Source organism: Grammomys surdaster, unplaced genomic scaffold, assembly GCF_004785775.1.
Source record: "Grammomys surdaster isolate TR1022 unplaced genomic scaffold, NIH_TR_1.0 218, whole genome shotgun sequence".
Lineage (NCBI taxonomy): Eukaryota > Metazoa > Chordata > Mammalia > Rodentia > Muridae > Grammomys > Grammomys surdaster.
Window position 1 is genome coordinate 1358554 of NW_021604663.1, and position 12534 is coordinate 1371087.

The following is a 12534-nucleotide window of genomic DNA, read 5'->3' on the forward strand; positions in this document are numbered from 1 at the left end:
TAGGAACTGTCTCTCTGCTCCGCAGTATTGACCCCAAGGAACCGCGGAAGGCTCCCAAGGAGCCATTTATCCTAGAGCACGGTATTTTAAGGAGTAGGACAGTGACCTGGGCTCTGTTGTTCTTCTCACTGTTGTAGGAGAAAAGGGCAGATGGTTCCTGGCGGGAACATTCTGGCCCCGTTCTTGTTTATCTGTGAAACTTGCTATCGTCCTTGAAGAAATGGACTACTTTAACTAGAGGTGAACACCTTTAAGTCAAGTAGCCCAGAGAGAGACAAAATCACAAGCAGGAAGGGGTTGAGTGATCTCAACCCCTCGTCTCCTTCCTGAAGGCTTTGTAAGGACTCCTTCAGGTGGCTGATGGACGAGGGGAAGGACCGCTGCTGCCTTCTCAGGGCTCATTTGAAGGACTTTTCCTTGTCACATGAGGTCACTTTGATCATTATTTGGTAGAAGTGTGAACTCTCCAAGAGTTCAAAGCTAGCAAAGAAAGTTCTAGAGCTGAGTCTGTGTGAAGAGCGATGGGAGACAAATGCTGAAGATCCAAATCTTAACAAGGCTTACTTACTTCAAATCAGTGAAAGGTGACGACCATAAGCAAACCGAGTGACCCAGGCTCTGGGTAGTGACTCAGTGCCGAACTCACTTATCCTCGTTTTGGTCACACTATTTTATCAGAACATACCCCAGACAACTAAGGGGGGCCCCGTAACTCTAGAAGCCCAAGAAGGGGCCTTCCAGTCTTTGGGAAGCAATTCGCCTGGATAGGGGATGGCACAGCACATGAAGGAGGGAGAGGAGGCAAGGTCTCAGTTATGCTGTGCAAGCCATGGGGCAGCTGGGTCCAAAGTTGGGAGGTAGGAATGCCTGGGGTAGTTCGTGATGTGGAAATGGCAGAACTTCATCTCTTGTGGCATTCTCAGAGGCTCTGGCCTCCTGATTTTTTATTAGAGGTGACAGTTAAAGCCATAGGAAGCCAGACTGGGTTCGGTGGTGACTGATGAGGAGTCAGGACTGATTCTCCTCTCCAATTCTTGATGGTGAACACCAGGCTGGCCTGTGGTGACTCTGTTACTAGCTTCACAGAAGGTAAGATCAGATGCAAAACAACCAATAACAGTAACAATAAAAAAACAACAACAAACAAAAAACAACAACCTAGTTTGGAGCCTGAGAACTCATAGGACAACTTCAGAAAACTATAGAAGGCTCTGCTCTTGGCAAGTTGGAGGCAGTTATGCCTGAATAAATTGTAGAAAGGAAGCATGCACTCATCTTAAAACAAGAAACGCTACTGGTCCTTGTTTCTAAGAGTTACCACAGGAACCCACTGTAGATTAAAGATTCCGTGTGCTAAGAAACTATTTTTTGTGTTCCAGATCTCTAGCCCCTCCCCTCTGAGTTATAACTCTTATCTCACAGATATTCAAAAAAACCTGTATTTCTACTTAACTTAAAATTTTAAGATGCTATTTAGAGGTACTATTTAGTTGGTGTTTGGCTGCAGAACATATAAAAGGTCACACATTTTACCTCTGAATGGACAAGTTAGAGTCTGAACACCATGCCAGGACCATGTTGTATCTCAAATTAGTGTGACTTTCACTGGTTTAGCTTGTTTGTGTTTAAGTCACGGTGTAGTATTAGTGATGAGAAATATTTCCTGAGATTTCAAATGCCTGGCCTCATAAGTCAATTATAACCCCCCCCACACACACACAAAGTCTTGGGATCATCTCGGTCTGTTTTGTTTTACTGCTTAATTAGCAAGTTGTCAAATGCAGTGCTTTGAGACTCAGACAGGCACTCTTTTTTTTTTTTTTAACCTGTTCACTTACTTTTTATCGGGATAATGAGCTGAGGAATGACAGGTAGAATCTTGTTCCCTCCGTGTTCCAGCATGTCGTGGATTCCTTGCCGAGCAAAGAACTCATAGGGAAACGTCATTTCACAAAGCCCATCAAAAAACAGAGGCAGGTAATGATGGTAGTCCAGCTTCTCAATCTCTACCTGGAAGGAGAGAGGAGAAGCAGCATGTGAAAACAGCCATGTGGCAGGCTGCGCAGGTGGTGGTGCAGCGCTGGCCCCTGCTGTGGGGAGGAAGACTCAGTCCTCCAGGGAGATGTGACTGACCCTTGCACCCAGTCACCTGGAGGTGTGCTGGATGCCTTTGATTTCTGAGGGCACATTCTCAACTTTCAAATCTCAACGTTGAGTCAAGAGTCTTGGTCACATATCACCTACACTGAGGGCATATTAGTAAATCATTGATTTTGTTAGGATATTTTATTTGTTTGTTTGTTTGCTTGCTAATCATTTGGGCCAAGTTTGATCTTGAATGTTCAGGTCAGGATTCAGTATAGGAACATTGAAAACACACGGGTAAGAACAAAATGAAAGAAAGCTTGAAGCAGTTGACATTTGTAGGCATGTTTCTATCAAGAACCTAATAGGGGATATATATGAATTTAGTATAATGTAGCTCGCCAATAAAGCAATTATGGCCACATGTTTCATGGAACATAGATGACAGTCTAATGCTGGTGTCACCAAGATACCGAGAGAACCTGATTTTTAATGGCTATTTCGGCACACAAGCCAGTCTTCCCTTGGATGCTCCTTGAGGAACAGAGATGTGTCTGTCTCCACTGCTGCATCCCTCATCCCCAGTATCACAGCATGGGGTCCAGCCAGGCCCTTGTGACAACCTCCAGAACCTTGGGTACAGGGGATGAAGACTAAATTCTAGGGCAGAGAACTGAGAAGGGAAGGGGAGGATAACGTACATGGAAGAGGGTGGTTTCTGCCCAGCTCTCCACAGTGTAGAAAAGTCAGCCTGACTAGCAAGGTGGTGGCGCGATAGCGACTCAGCACAGACAAACTCATCCACTCTGCATGACCACGGTGGCTGTCCCGGTATGACCACGGTGGCTGTCCCAGTACGTGTTGACTTCCTTGTTTCCAAGTCTTTATGTACCCAGTTTCCGATGGTCATTTAATTAAGTGACTCTTGAGAAATACCTGTTTTGTTAATAGGATACTTTCTCTCTCAGCTTTCTGGAGTCTACCACAGTACATGTCTGCTACTTCTGGGATGTGCAACCAGTAGCTAACAGTATTTTCTTCAGGGTTTACTGTGAGTCTAGTAGAATTTGAATCTATGTGTACGGTTCTCTAAGCTAATCACAAATGCAGGTAGATACAAATCTCAGATATACTTTACATTCCTTGTCAATTTACAAAACTTACATAACTCCCTTAAATTTCTCCTAAAAGCAATAGGACTGTTTCCACAATAAAATATTTCAAAAGACTCCCCCAGAGTGAATCCTGTACTTTCGCTCTCTCTCTTTACCTGCTTTCTCCCTGATTCCCTGATTTCTTTGATCAAGGCCACCAGTGATTCCTTTTATCTAATCCTCTTATCCCTCTCAGATCAAATTAGTACAATACAGGTAGCCCCATGAACTCACCCCTTCCCTGGGCCTCCTTCACCACACCCCAAATGGTGAGTTCCTCCCATTCCTTTGGGGGCCAGACTTCTATTGCTCCTGATCAAAGTCTCACAGGGTCTCCCTGACCTGTGCTTTGGGTATGTTCATATCACACTCCGCTCTCCAGTATGTGCAGTGCTCTGGAGACTCGCCTGCCTCCGACCCTCCCCACTTGGACACTCTCCTTGGATGCATGTTTCTATAGCTCAGATTGCCAGAACAAAATCCTAGTGGCTGAACACTCAAAACAGGAACTTGGAACTGTGGAGACAGGGCCTGGCAAGCATAATGAAGTTCTCGAATCTCCACAAAAAGCCAGATGTAGCGGTGTGCAACTGTCATCTAAGCCCGAAAATGACAGAGACAAGGGGATTCCCAGGGTTTGTTGCCAATGGACTAATCAGGTTTAGTGAGAGTTTCTGTCTCAAAAGCCAAGGTGGGAGGCACCTTATATCAACTTCTGACTTGTGCAACCATGCTTATTTGTGTGTATGTGTGTGTGCACTCTCGCGCGCGCACACACACACACACACACATACACACACACACCTTAGACATCGATTTTCCCACAATTATAGATGCTGGAAATGCAACATCAGGAAATGCAAGGCTGGGTTCTGCTGAAGGCTCTCTCATACCCTGGAGAGTATATCCCGCCTACTCCCACAGGGCCATTCTGCACATGTAGAAAGTGAGCTCCGAGTCTCTGGCTCTCTCAGACAGACACTCGTGCTTCTGGACTCACTTGACTTCCCTCATCTCCATCTAGGTCCAGCTCTAACTCCAGGTGTGTTGGGCTTAGCACCTATGCATGCTGGATGGGAGTGGAGTGGGGACATCTCAGTCCATGGGACACTTCTCTTACGCCCACAGCTCTCTGACACCACATCCTTTAGCTTAGACATCAGCTCAGTGAAGCCTCTCTGTCACCATCTACACCTTCTACACCTTCTATGATTTTCCCTAAACCTATTATCAGCCATTAAAACTCTTGAGCTCTGTTGTTCGGCAAGCTTGTCACTGCCAAGGAGGTCATGCACCACATGGCAGGCTTTAAATCTATCTATCTATCTATCTATCTATCTATCTATCTATCTATCTATCCATCCATCCATCCATCCATCCATCCATCCATCCATCTATCTATCTATCTATCTATCTATCTATCTATCTATCAATCATCTATCCATATATCTTATCTGCTTATCTATTCATCTGCTTATTATCTATCTATCTATCTATCTATCTATCTATCTATCTATCCATCTATCTATCTACTGATCTATCATTTGTTTATTATGTATCCACCATGTGGGGCATGCTATGGTGTGCTGGTGAAGATTAGAAGATGTCTTTCAGGGATCAGCTCTCACCGACCATCATGGTGGTCCAGGGATTAAATCCAGGTCCTTGAGCACCTTTACCTGTTGCGCTATCTTGCTGGGCCCTGCATTTTAACTCTGATCTCTGGTTCCTTGTTGTAAGGGCCTCAGATATTCACTCAGTCAAGAAACAGTGATGAGCGATAAGGACCTGTGTTCACCCAAGGCTGGGCTATGGTCAGGGGCCCAGAGGCTCTAGAGTTTTATGTTGACTAGAAGCAGCTAGTGTGTATGCATCCCTGTACATTTACATATTCTACAACTTTAGCCTTTAAATAAAATGCTTTTGTTCTATGTGTGGGGATACAGTGTTTATTCATATCTCATGAGCTTGAATATTTCATGACAATATTTTGTATCTTAATAGACAACCAAAATGGACTACTTAATACGTAACCTGCAGTTCACTAGAAGTCATGTTGAGTTCTCACACTGGCCTGTGTATTTGAGACTTTACAGCTGGAAGTCCCTCTTTTCCACAGTACCTTTAGGTGGAACCACCCTACAATGTGTCCATGTGGGCAATGACCGGGTCTGCATTGTAAGAATGTAGCTGTTGAGACTATGTTTGGCCTAAGTCTTTAAAGAGGTGAATGATGCTGTGCTGTAGAGTGCTTCTAGATTTGAGACCCCTTGTTTGTAGTATACAGTCTCACACCACGGTGCTGTGCTGTAGAGTGCGTCTAGATTTCTACACTTGTTGGCTCCTTTACTTTTAAACATGGTTTTTATTGTTCCAGCTCTGCAGATTTCTGATCATAAGGTGACTAGTTAAGTGTTTAATATGATGTGCCCTTCTGCCGCAGCTCAATCCAGTGGTGGATTTACTGCCAAAAACAAGCAGAAATTCAGTGCACTTAACCAGCACTGAGGGGACATTTTTCTAACCTATGGCTCATCAAAGGATTTTTTTGTTAAAGGTTGACCGAATCCAGCACAAAGATATACTAAATATACTGTTGAGAAGTTGGCAAGAGAGAGTAATCACAGGCCATACACCTTTCAGAAATCATGAATAAAGTGGGAACACAAGTGAAACGGAGCCATGGGCAGTCCTGGCAACAATGACCTTTGCATCCGGTAATCATACTAAAATGCAAAGATATCCTGAAAACTAAAACAAAATCAGCTTCCACAAGAACAGGGCGGAGAAAAGGGAATGAATCAAGCTCCAGAAACCCAAAGGGAGGCTCCTTAAACAGTCCTACCCAGAAACAGACGGGCAGTGAGGACATATAAGAAGAAGGTAAATATACAAGCAAATAAGCCTAATGGGTCAAGCCTGCTCTCAGAAGAAATGCTGTCACCAGAGGAAACTGCTTCCTTGTTCTACATTAGTTTATCATGGACACACTCAAGATGAAGTGTGGGAGATAAGATATAATATAAAATCCCAGGATAAAAAACTATATATATATATATATATATATATATATATATATATACACACACACACACACACATATATATATATTTTGATAGCATATATATATATGCTGTTAAAAATGGCTCACACACACACACCATATACACACTCACACAAACACACACACATGCACATATTCACAAATACACACGCCATTATGACAGATTTTACCAGGTAGTGCATCACAGAGAGGATATCAAGTTATAGCCCCATAAGCAACAAACCAGTACCCATGTTTCTATTGTTTATCCAGAAGAAATGCTACCAGAGGTTGACTCTTAACAATATCAGAGGTGAAATGGCATTTCAGTGCGGCTTTAACTGCTGTTTCTCTTTCTGTGCACAAAACCAGCTTTCAAAGGCAGTTTTGAAAGCCATTTGTACACTCTCTCCTGTGAATTATATTTTCATATGCTATGCAATTTTTCACTATGAATCATTGGCTTTCTTTCTCAGGTCCTTTATTTGGGGCGGGGCATAGTCATTTGTATGTGGAAGGAACATCTCGTTTTTCTTTTGCTAATGCAGCCATTGTTATGTCGCTGAAAATGTCAGTTGTTTATGGGTTCTGAAGTTTGAATTATTATTAGGAAGGTTTTTCTTCGATTTCAAACCATAGAGAATACAGCCAATTAGAAAACATCCCAGTACTTCCATGTTTCCTTTCCATTTGAATCAGCTACATCTTTGTGACGTTTTTGGTGTAGTACAGGGTTCATTTCCAGCTGGTACCCAGCTGTCTAATTCACTTAGAGAAATTCTACTTTCACAGCAAAGTTCTACCTGGCTTTCTTTTCTTTCCTTGGCCTGGCTACTATTCACGAATTTGCAAGAGTTTTATTTAATTATGACAACTGTCCAATAACTGTTGGTATTTTGTTGGCTAGCTATATTCACACACTTTTATCATTACCATAGTTTTCTTCTTAACTCTTTAAAAATATAAAACTTCAAAATACATTTGAGACGTAAGTCTTACTTTGTGGACCTACAATAGAACTTTAATTTGACAACAACATAAAATTCACTTTTTGAAAACAAATTTCAATATTTTTAAAAGCTAAATATGTACTAGGCCATAAAAGGAGTCTCAAGGGTCCCTAAAATATCTATCCTTGTTGCCATATTTATTGTACAGAAAATTAAACAAAAATCCTTAGTAAGGCAAAAGCCAAGCTTCTAATCCTCCCAGATTTAGAAATTCAGAAATTCGTTTGAATTACTCATAAATCAACAAGAAAATCACTACAGAAAAAAATTTAGGCACCGAATCACAATGAAATTATGTAACCTCCAACGAAAAGAATAATGTCCCTTGCAGAGATGTCTCGTAAGAAAAGGAGAATAAAGACAGCCACAGAAAGCACCATCTGAGCCCAAGCTCAAAGCTGCAGCCACTTAGAGATAACTGAACCTCATGAAACCAAGACTCCAAGAGTATGCTCAAAACTAGGGCCTGCCGGGTGACGTGTCTGATCACTTCACCGTTACATATTTAGACTGAGTCTGAGGGAAGATGTAACAGCAAGCTCGACACTCTGTGGTGAAGCTTTGAAGATAGTCATCATTACTATGTCAATGAAAATTCAGTGTTGTTGTCAAGGAGGTCCTGCTAACATAACAGATAAGGGAAAAAATGACCCTGAAAGTATGAAAGAGAGAAAGGAGATTGTTCACAGTGAGGCTGAGCTGGCTGTCTATGAAACACACTCGTGGACTTTACCAACACTTCTACCCAGCAAAGGGACTCAGAGGTTTGGGTGACTGAGGATCGATGCACCAAACAGAACAGCATTTATTCGCGTATGTGGTTAAACATACTGAGAAAATGATTTTTTAGAAGTTCATGGTTGAATAAAATGAGTCCGCTAACAAATAACTCGATACATGTAACTCGATACATGATACATAAGGCCTTATGGAGAAAATTAATTAATTACTGGTAAGTATAGATGCAAGGCAGGCAGTATTTTCAGGGATTCAATGGAAAACGATACTCTGTGGAAATTCCTCATCGTCTGAATGGCCGCTTCCTTATATAAATACTGATGACTCTGTCCAGGTAGAGGATATTAATTATGGAGTCACAAATCTAGAAGTGGAGTAGAAAATCAAATTACTTTGTACAATAACCTTATTTTAAGTTTCTGTCAAAAATGTTACCAAGACAGTTAAAGGTCAGTTGTAAGCAGATCTCAAATTTATTCACACTTAACCTTTATTATGGAGAAATTTTATGTTCGTAACTGTAGCAGTCAATGAATGATACTTTCACGTGTAATAAATAAGAAAGAGTCCCATGTTCTAGAGCTTTGCATATTCCCGCTCTCCATCACTTGCCAAAAAGTTAAGGGAAGAAAAAATTTAAAAACTTACAAGTAGTATTTGCTATAACCAGAGAGAAATAAATACAAAGAGGCAAAATGTGTATAAAAATAGTTTTAGAGTTTATCTCCCCTTTGTCACAGTCCCGAACACCACGCTTTGGAGAGGGGCAGGGGCAGGGGCAGGGTCTGTATCTGGGGGTAGCACATGTTCATAAAACAAAACAGGAAATGTGTGATTGGCCTAGAACATCTCAGCAGAATATCAGGAACTGGGAGGAAGACACTCTTTGTGGCTTCTATCACTGAGAACATGTCAGTGTTTAATAACAACTCTTCTTGAAGGTAGTATGGTTAATCTCTCTTTTTTAATTTTAATTTATTATTATTATTGTTATTATTATTATTGGTTTTTCAAGATAGGATTTCTCTGTATAGCCCTGGCTGTCCTGGAACTCACTCTGTAGACCAGGCTGGCCTCGAACTCAGAAATCCACCTGCCTCTGCCTCCCAAGTGCTGGGATTAAAGGCGTGCACCACCACTGCCCAGCTTGGTTAATCTCAATACACGAAGAATCAAGGCAATATCAAGAAGGACCACCCATGTGGGGGTGGGTGGGGCAGTGGTGCTCTGTCTCTCCCACTTAGCATACTGTGTGTATATCTCACAGAGGTTAGTTATAATTTATGCTATTTTTTCTCAACATTTCTTATATTTCTTAGTCAGGAAACGAAAGCAGAAATTAACAATAAAGCAATCACAGAAGGCAATGTTGCAAATGGTTAGATGCCCCCAGTGGAGTGAACAACAAGGATGCCTAGGAAGAGGCCTGATCAAGAGAAAGGAGGGATAACTATGGGATGAAGTGAATATGGGAGAATGTGTCATCAGGTGGACAGCTGTGACAAGACTCGAAAATGAGACACATCAGAGTCCAGGGACAGTGCCCCTGAGGAAGGCCAGGTGGAAGACAGCCACAGCTTATTTGGGAGGCAGTGTCTGGTTTGGGCTAATGTGACTTGGGTTGGGTGACCAGTCAGGTAGTTCTGGAGAGACAGGAGGGCCTCTGTGTCAGGTGGACACTGGACTAGACATTTTAGAGAAGGTCAGAGATGATGTAATACATGTGTGATTAATAATGACTCAGCCCAGTGGTGACTGTAGAAAGATCAGAGATCAGGGGTAACTGTCTGAGACTGAGGAACCAGCACATAACTCACAGTGGAAGTTCAAATGTGAAGCCACAGGGGCATGACTCATGGTCATGATCTTTGACACAAGCCAAGAAAGAAATGACAGAGAAAGGATCCATTTATCTGTCTATCACCTGTCTCTCTCTGTATGTGTGTGTGTGTGTATGTGCATGTGTGCTCTCTCTCTCTCTCTCTGTATACATATCTACTATCTATCTGTCTATCATCTATCTACCTATTTATCAATCATCTATCAACCTATCTATGTCTATCTATCCATCCATAATCTATCTATCTATCTATCTATCTATCTATCTATCTATCTATCTATCATATATCTACCTATTTATCAATCATCTATCTACCTATGTGTGTGTGTATATGTATGTATGTATGTATGTATGTATGTATGTATGTAAGTATGTACGTACCTATATCTATCTATCTACCTACTTCTCTATCATTGATCTATGGGAGAAGTAGATAAGTGTTGAAGAAGGTTACATGATTAACTAGACATAGAGAGTGGAAGACAGGGTGGAATACGTATGACAGACATATCGTCAACATTTGGGACAGACAACAGGACACTGACAGTCAGAATCAAGAGTTTCACAGGGACTGGAGTTACAGGTCATATGTTCACCTTGAGGTTTAGGATGAGACTGGATGGACACCACCAAAGACTTAAGGGCCACACACAGAACTAGCACGACAGACAGCAAACCCTCTGTGTGAAGATCATGGTAGTCAGAGGGGCACAAGGAGAGATCCCTGAGGAACATCTCTTCACTCAGAAGACAAGGTGGTCAAACCAACACCTAAAGAGGAAAGCATCATGCAGACTCACAGTGCCTATGACCTTGGCCTGAAGGAAAACTATAGGTCGGAAGTTTGGCTATGTGCCACAGAGGAAGGAAATTACTTAAAAAAAAAAAAGCAAGAAAATCTGGCTGAGTGTACACAGTCAGTTAGCTACACCAGAGGGAAGGAAGCTCAAGTCTTGTCACTAGAAGTATTTCTGGAGAAATCTGAGCCATGTCATAGGGAGAGACTATCATCAGACCCCCGTTTCTTCCTCCCAAGCACTTTAGTGCTACCAGACAAGGACAGACTAGGAATCTCCAGGTCTCCGAGTGCCCCCCTTTGTGCTCATGGTAACGCTTCATGCAACACCAGCTGGTGTGGGTGGGTATGGGAAGAAGAGAGCTATGAGAAGACCCTGCTGTTGAGAATATTCTCACAAATCTGCCAATTAATATTCCATCTTCTTTCTAGCAAGAAGACATGTTTTGGTGTTTTCAGATGGCGCAGTGCTTCTATCTTGTGAGGCTGAGTAGGTTACCTGTGTACTCCCCCCCCAACCCCCAAGCTCTAAACCGATCAAACTGTTTAATGTGATGTGTCGCTTTGGTGCATAGGACAGCTCAGAAAGATGACACAGATGGTGAAGTCATTGTTAACGCTTGTTGGAGGACATTCAGCCAGTTACAAAGAGCATGCCAGCTACTGTAGCTGTGTCTGGTGAGTTGCTGATGGGAGCAATGGGTCCTCAGAAATGTAATCTGCATACAAAGTAGGAAGGGTACTGACTCTGGGCTCCTCTCTGTTCCTTAGCACAAGTGAGATTGCTAATCACTCCATGCCTCAGCTTCCCCATCTGTAAAATGGGGCAATGGTGGCACTTGCCTCACAGAGACTGCTGAGACTTAAATTAGATGAAAGCTGAGGTGTGTACCTGGCTAACAGAAGGCATGGAGAAATAAAAGCCATGGAAATGACCAGAGAGAACTGTGTGCTGCCTTTTCATTGTGTGCCTTACTGCTCCTGTCTTAGAGATTCCACTGATTTGATGAAACGTCATGACTAAAAGCAAGTTGGGGAGGAAAGGGTTTACTTGGCTTGTTCCTCCACAGCTCTGTTCATCATTGAAGAAAGTTAAGACAGAAACTCAAGCAGGGCTGGAGCCTGGAGACAGGGGCTGATGCAGAAATTGTGTAGGGTTCTGTCTACTGGCTGGCTGCTATGAATGGCTTGCTCAGTCTGCTTTTTTACAGAACCCAGGACCACCAGCCCAGGAGGGACACCAGCCACAATGACCTGGGCCCTCCCTCATCAATCACTAATTAAGAAAATGCTGTACAGGCTTACCTACATCTTAATCTTATGGAAAAAATGTTCTTAATTGAGGTTCCCTCCTCTTAAGTTAATGTAAAACTAGCCAGCACTGCTTCCTCAATGGAAACCATCAGTTTTCTTTTCCATATTCAAAATATTCTGACAATTTTACTAGCTAGAGAAAAAAAAATCCTTTTTTCAGTGGGCCAGTGTTTTCTTAGACTGTTCTGATGTTGCCCCTGCCTCACTATTGACAGCCAGTGAAGGGTAGACATCACTTGGGAAGCACACAGATCTGAAGCCCGTAAGAGCTCACAGGGTAAAGAGGGGAGACTCTAGTGCCTGACGGTGCATGGGGGAACTGTGAAGCAGGTCAAAACACGCCTTCAGACTAGTATACTATTCTTAGGATAACAATAAATCTAAGGAATAAGAAAGTGAAATGCAGAAAATTCCACTTTTACTGTAATAAAGCACTTTACAAACAAGGAGTACAAACAAGTTCATGTTCATAAAAGACTACAGATATGTTCTAAAATGATTAAATAATAACATACAATGTTAATGGGTGTCACATTTCTTAACAAGGGAGCTTG

General features: G+C 42.3%; 1 protein-coding gene across 2 annotated transcripts in view; it reads right to left on the reverse strand.

The window, feature by feature from the left end:
• Pacrg (parkin coregulated) overlaps positions 1-12534 on the reverse strand; it is a 421199-nt gene that overhangs the window by 194623 nt on the left and 214042 nt on the right. For both annotated transcript variants that reach the window (XM_028772757.1, XM_028772756.1), the window contains exon 3: positions 1839-2010. In XM_028772757.1, the coding sequence (XP_028628590.1) occupies positions 1839-2010 (172 nt within the window). The remainder of the gene's footprint in view (positions 1-1838; positions 2011-12534) is intronic.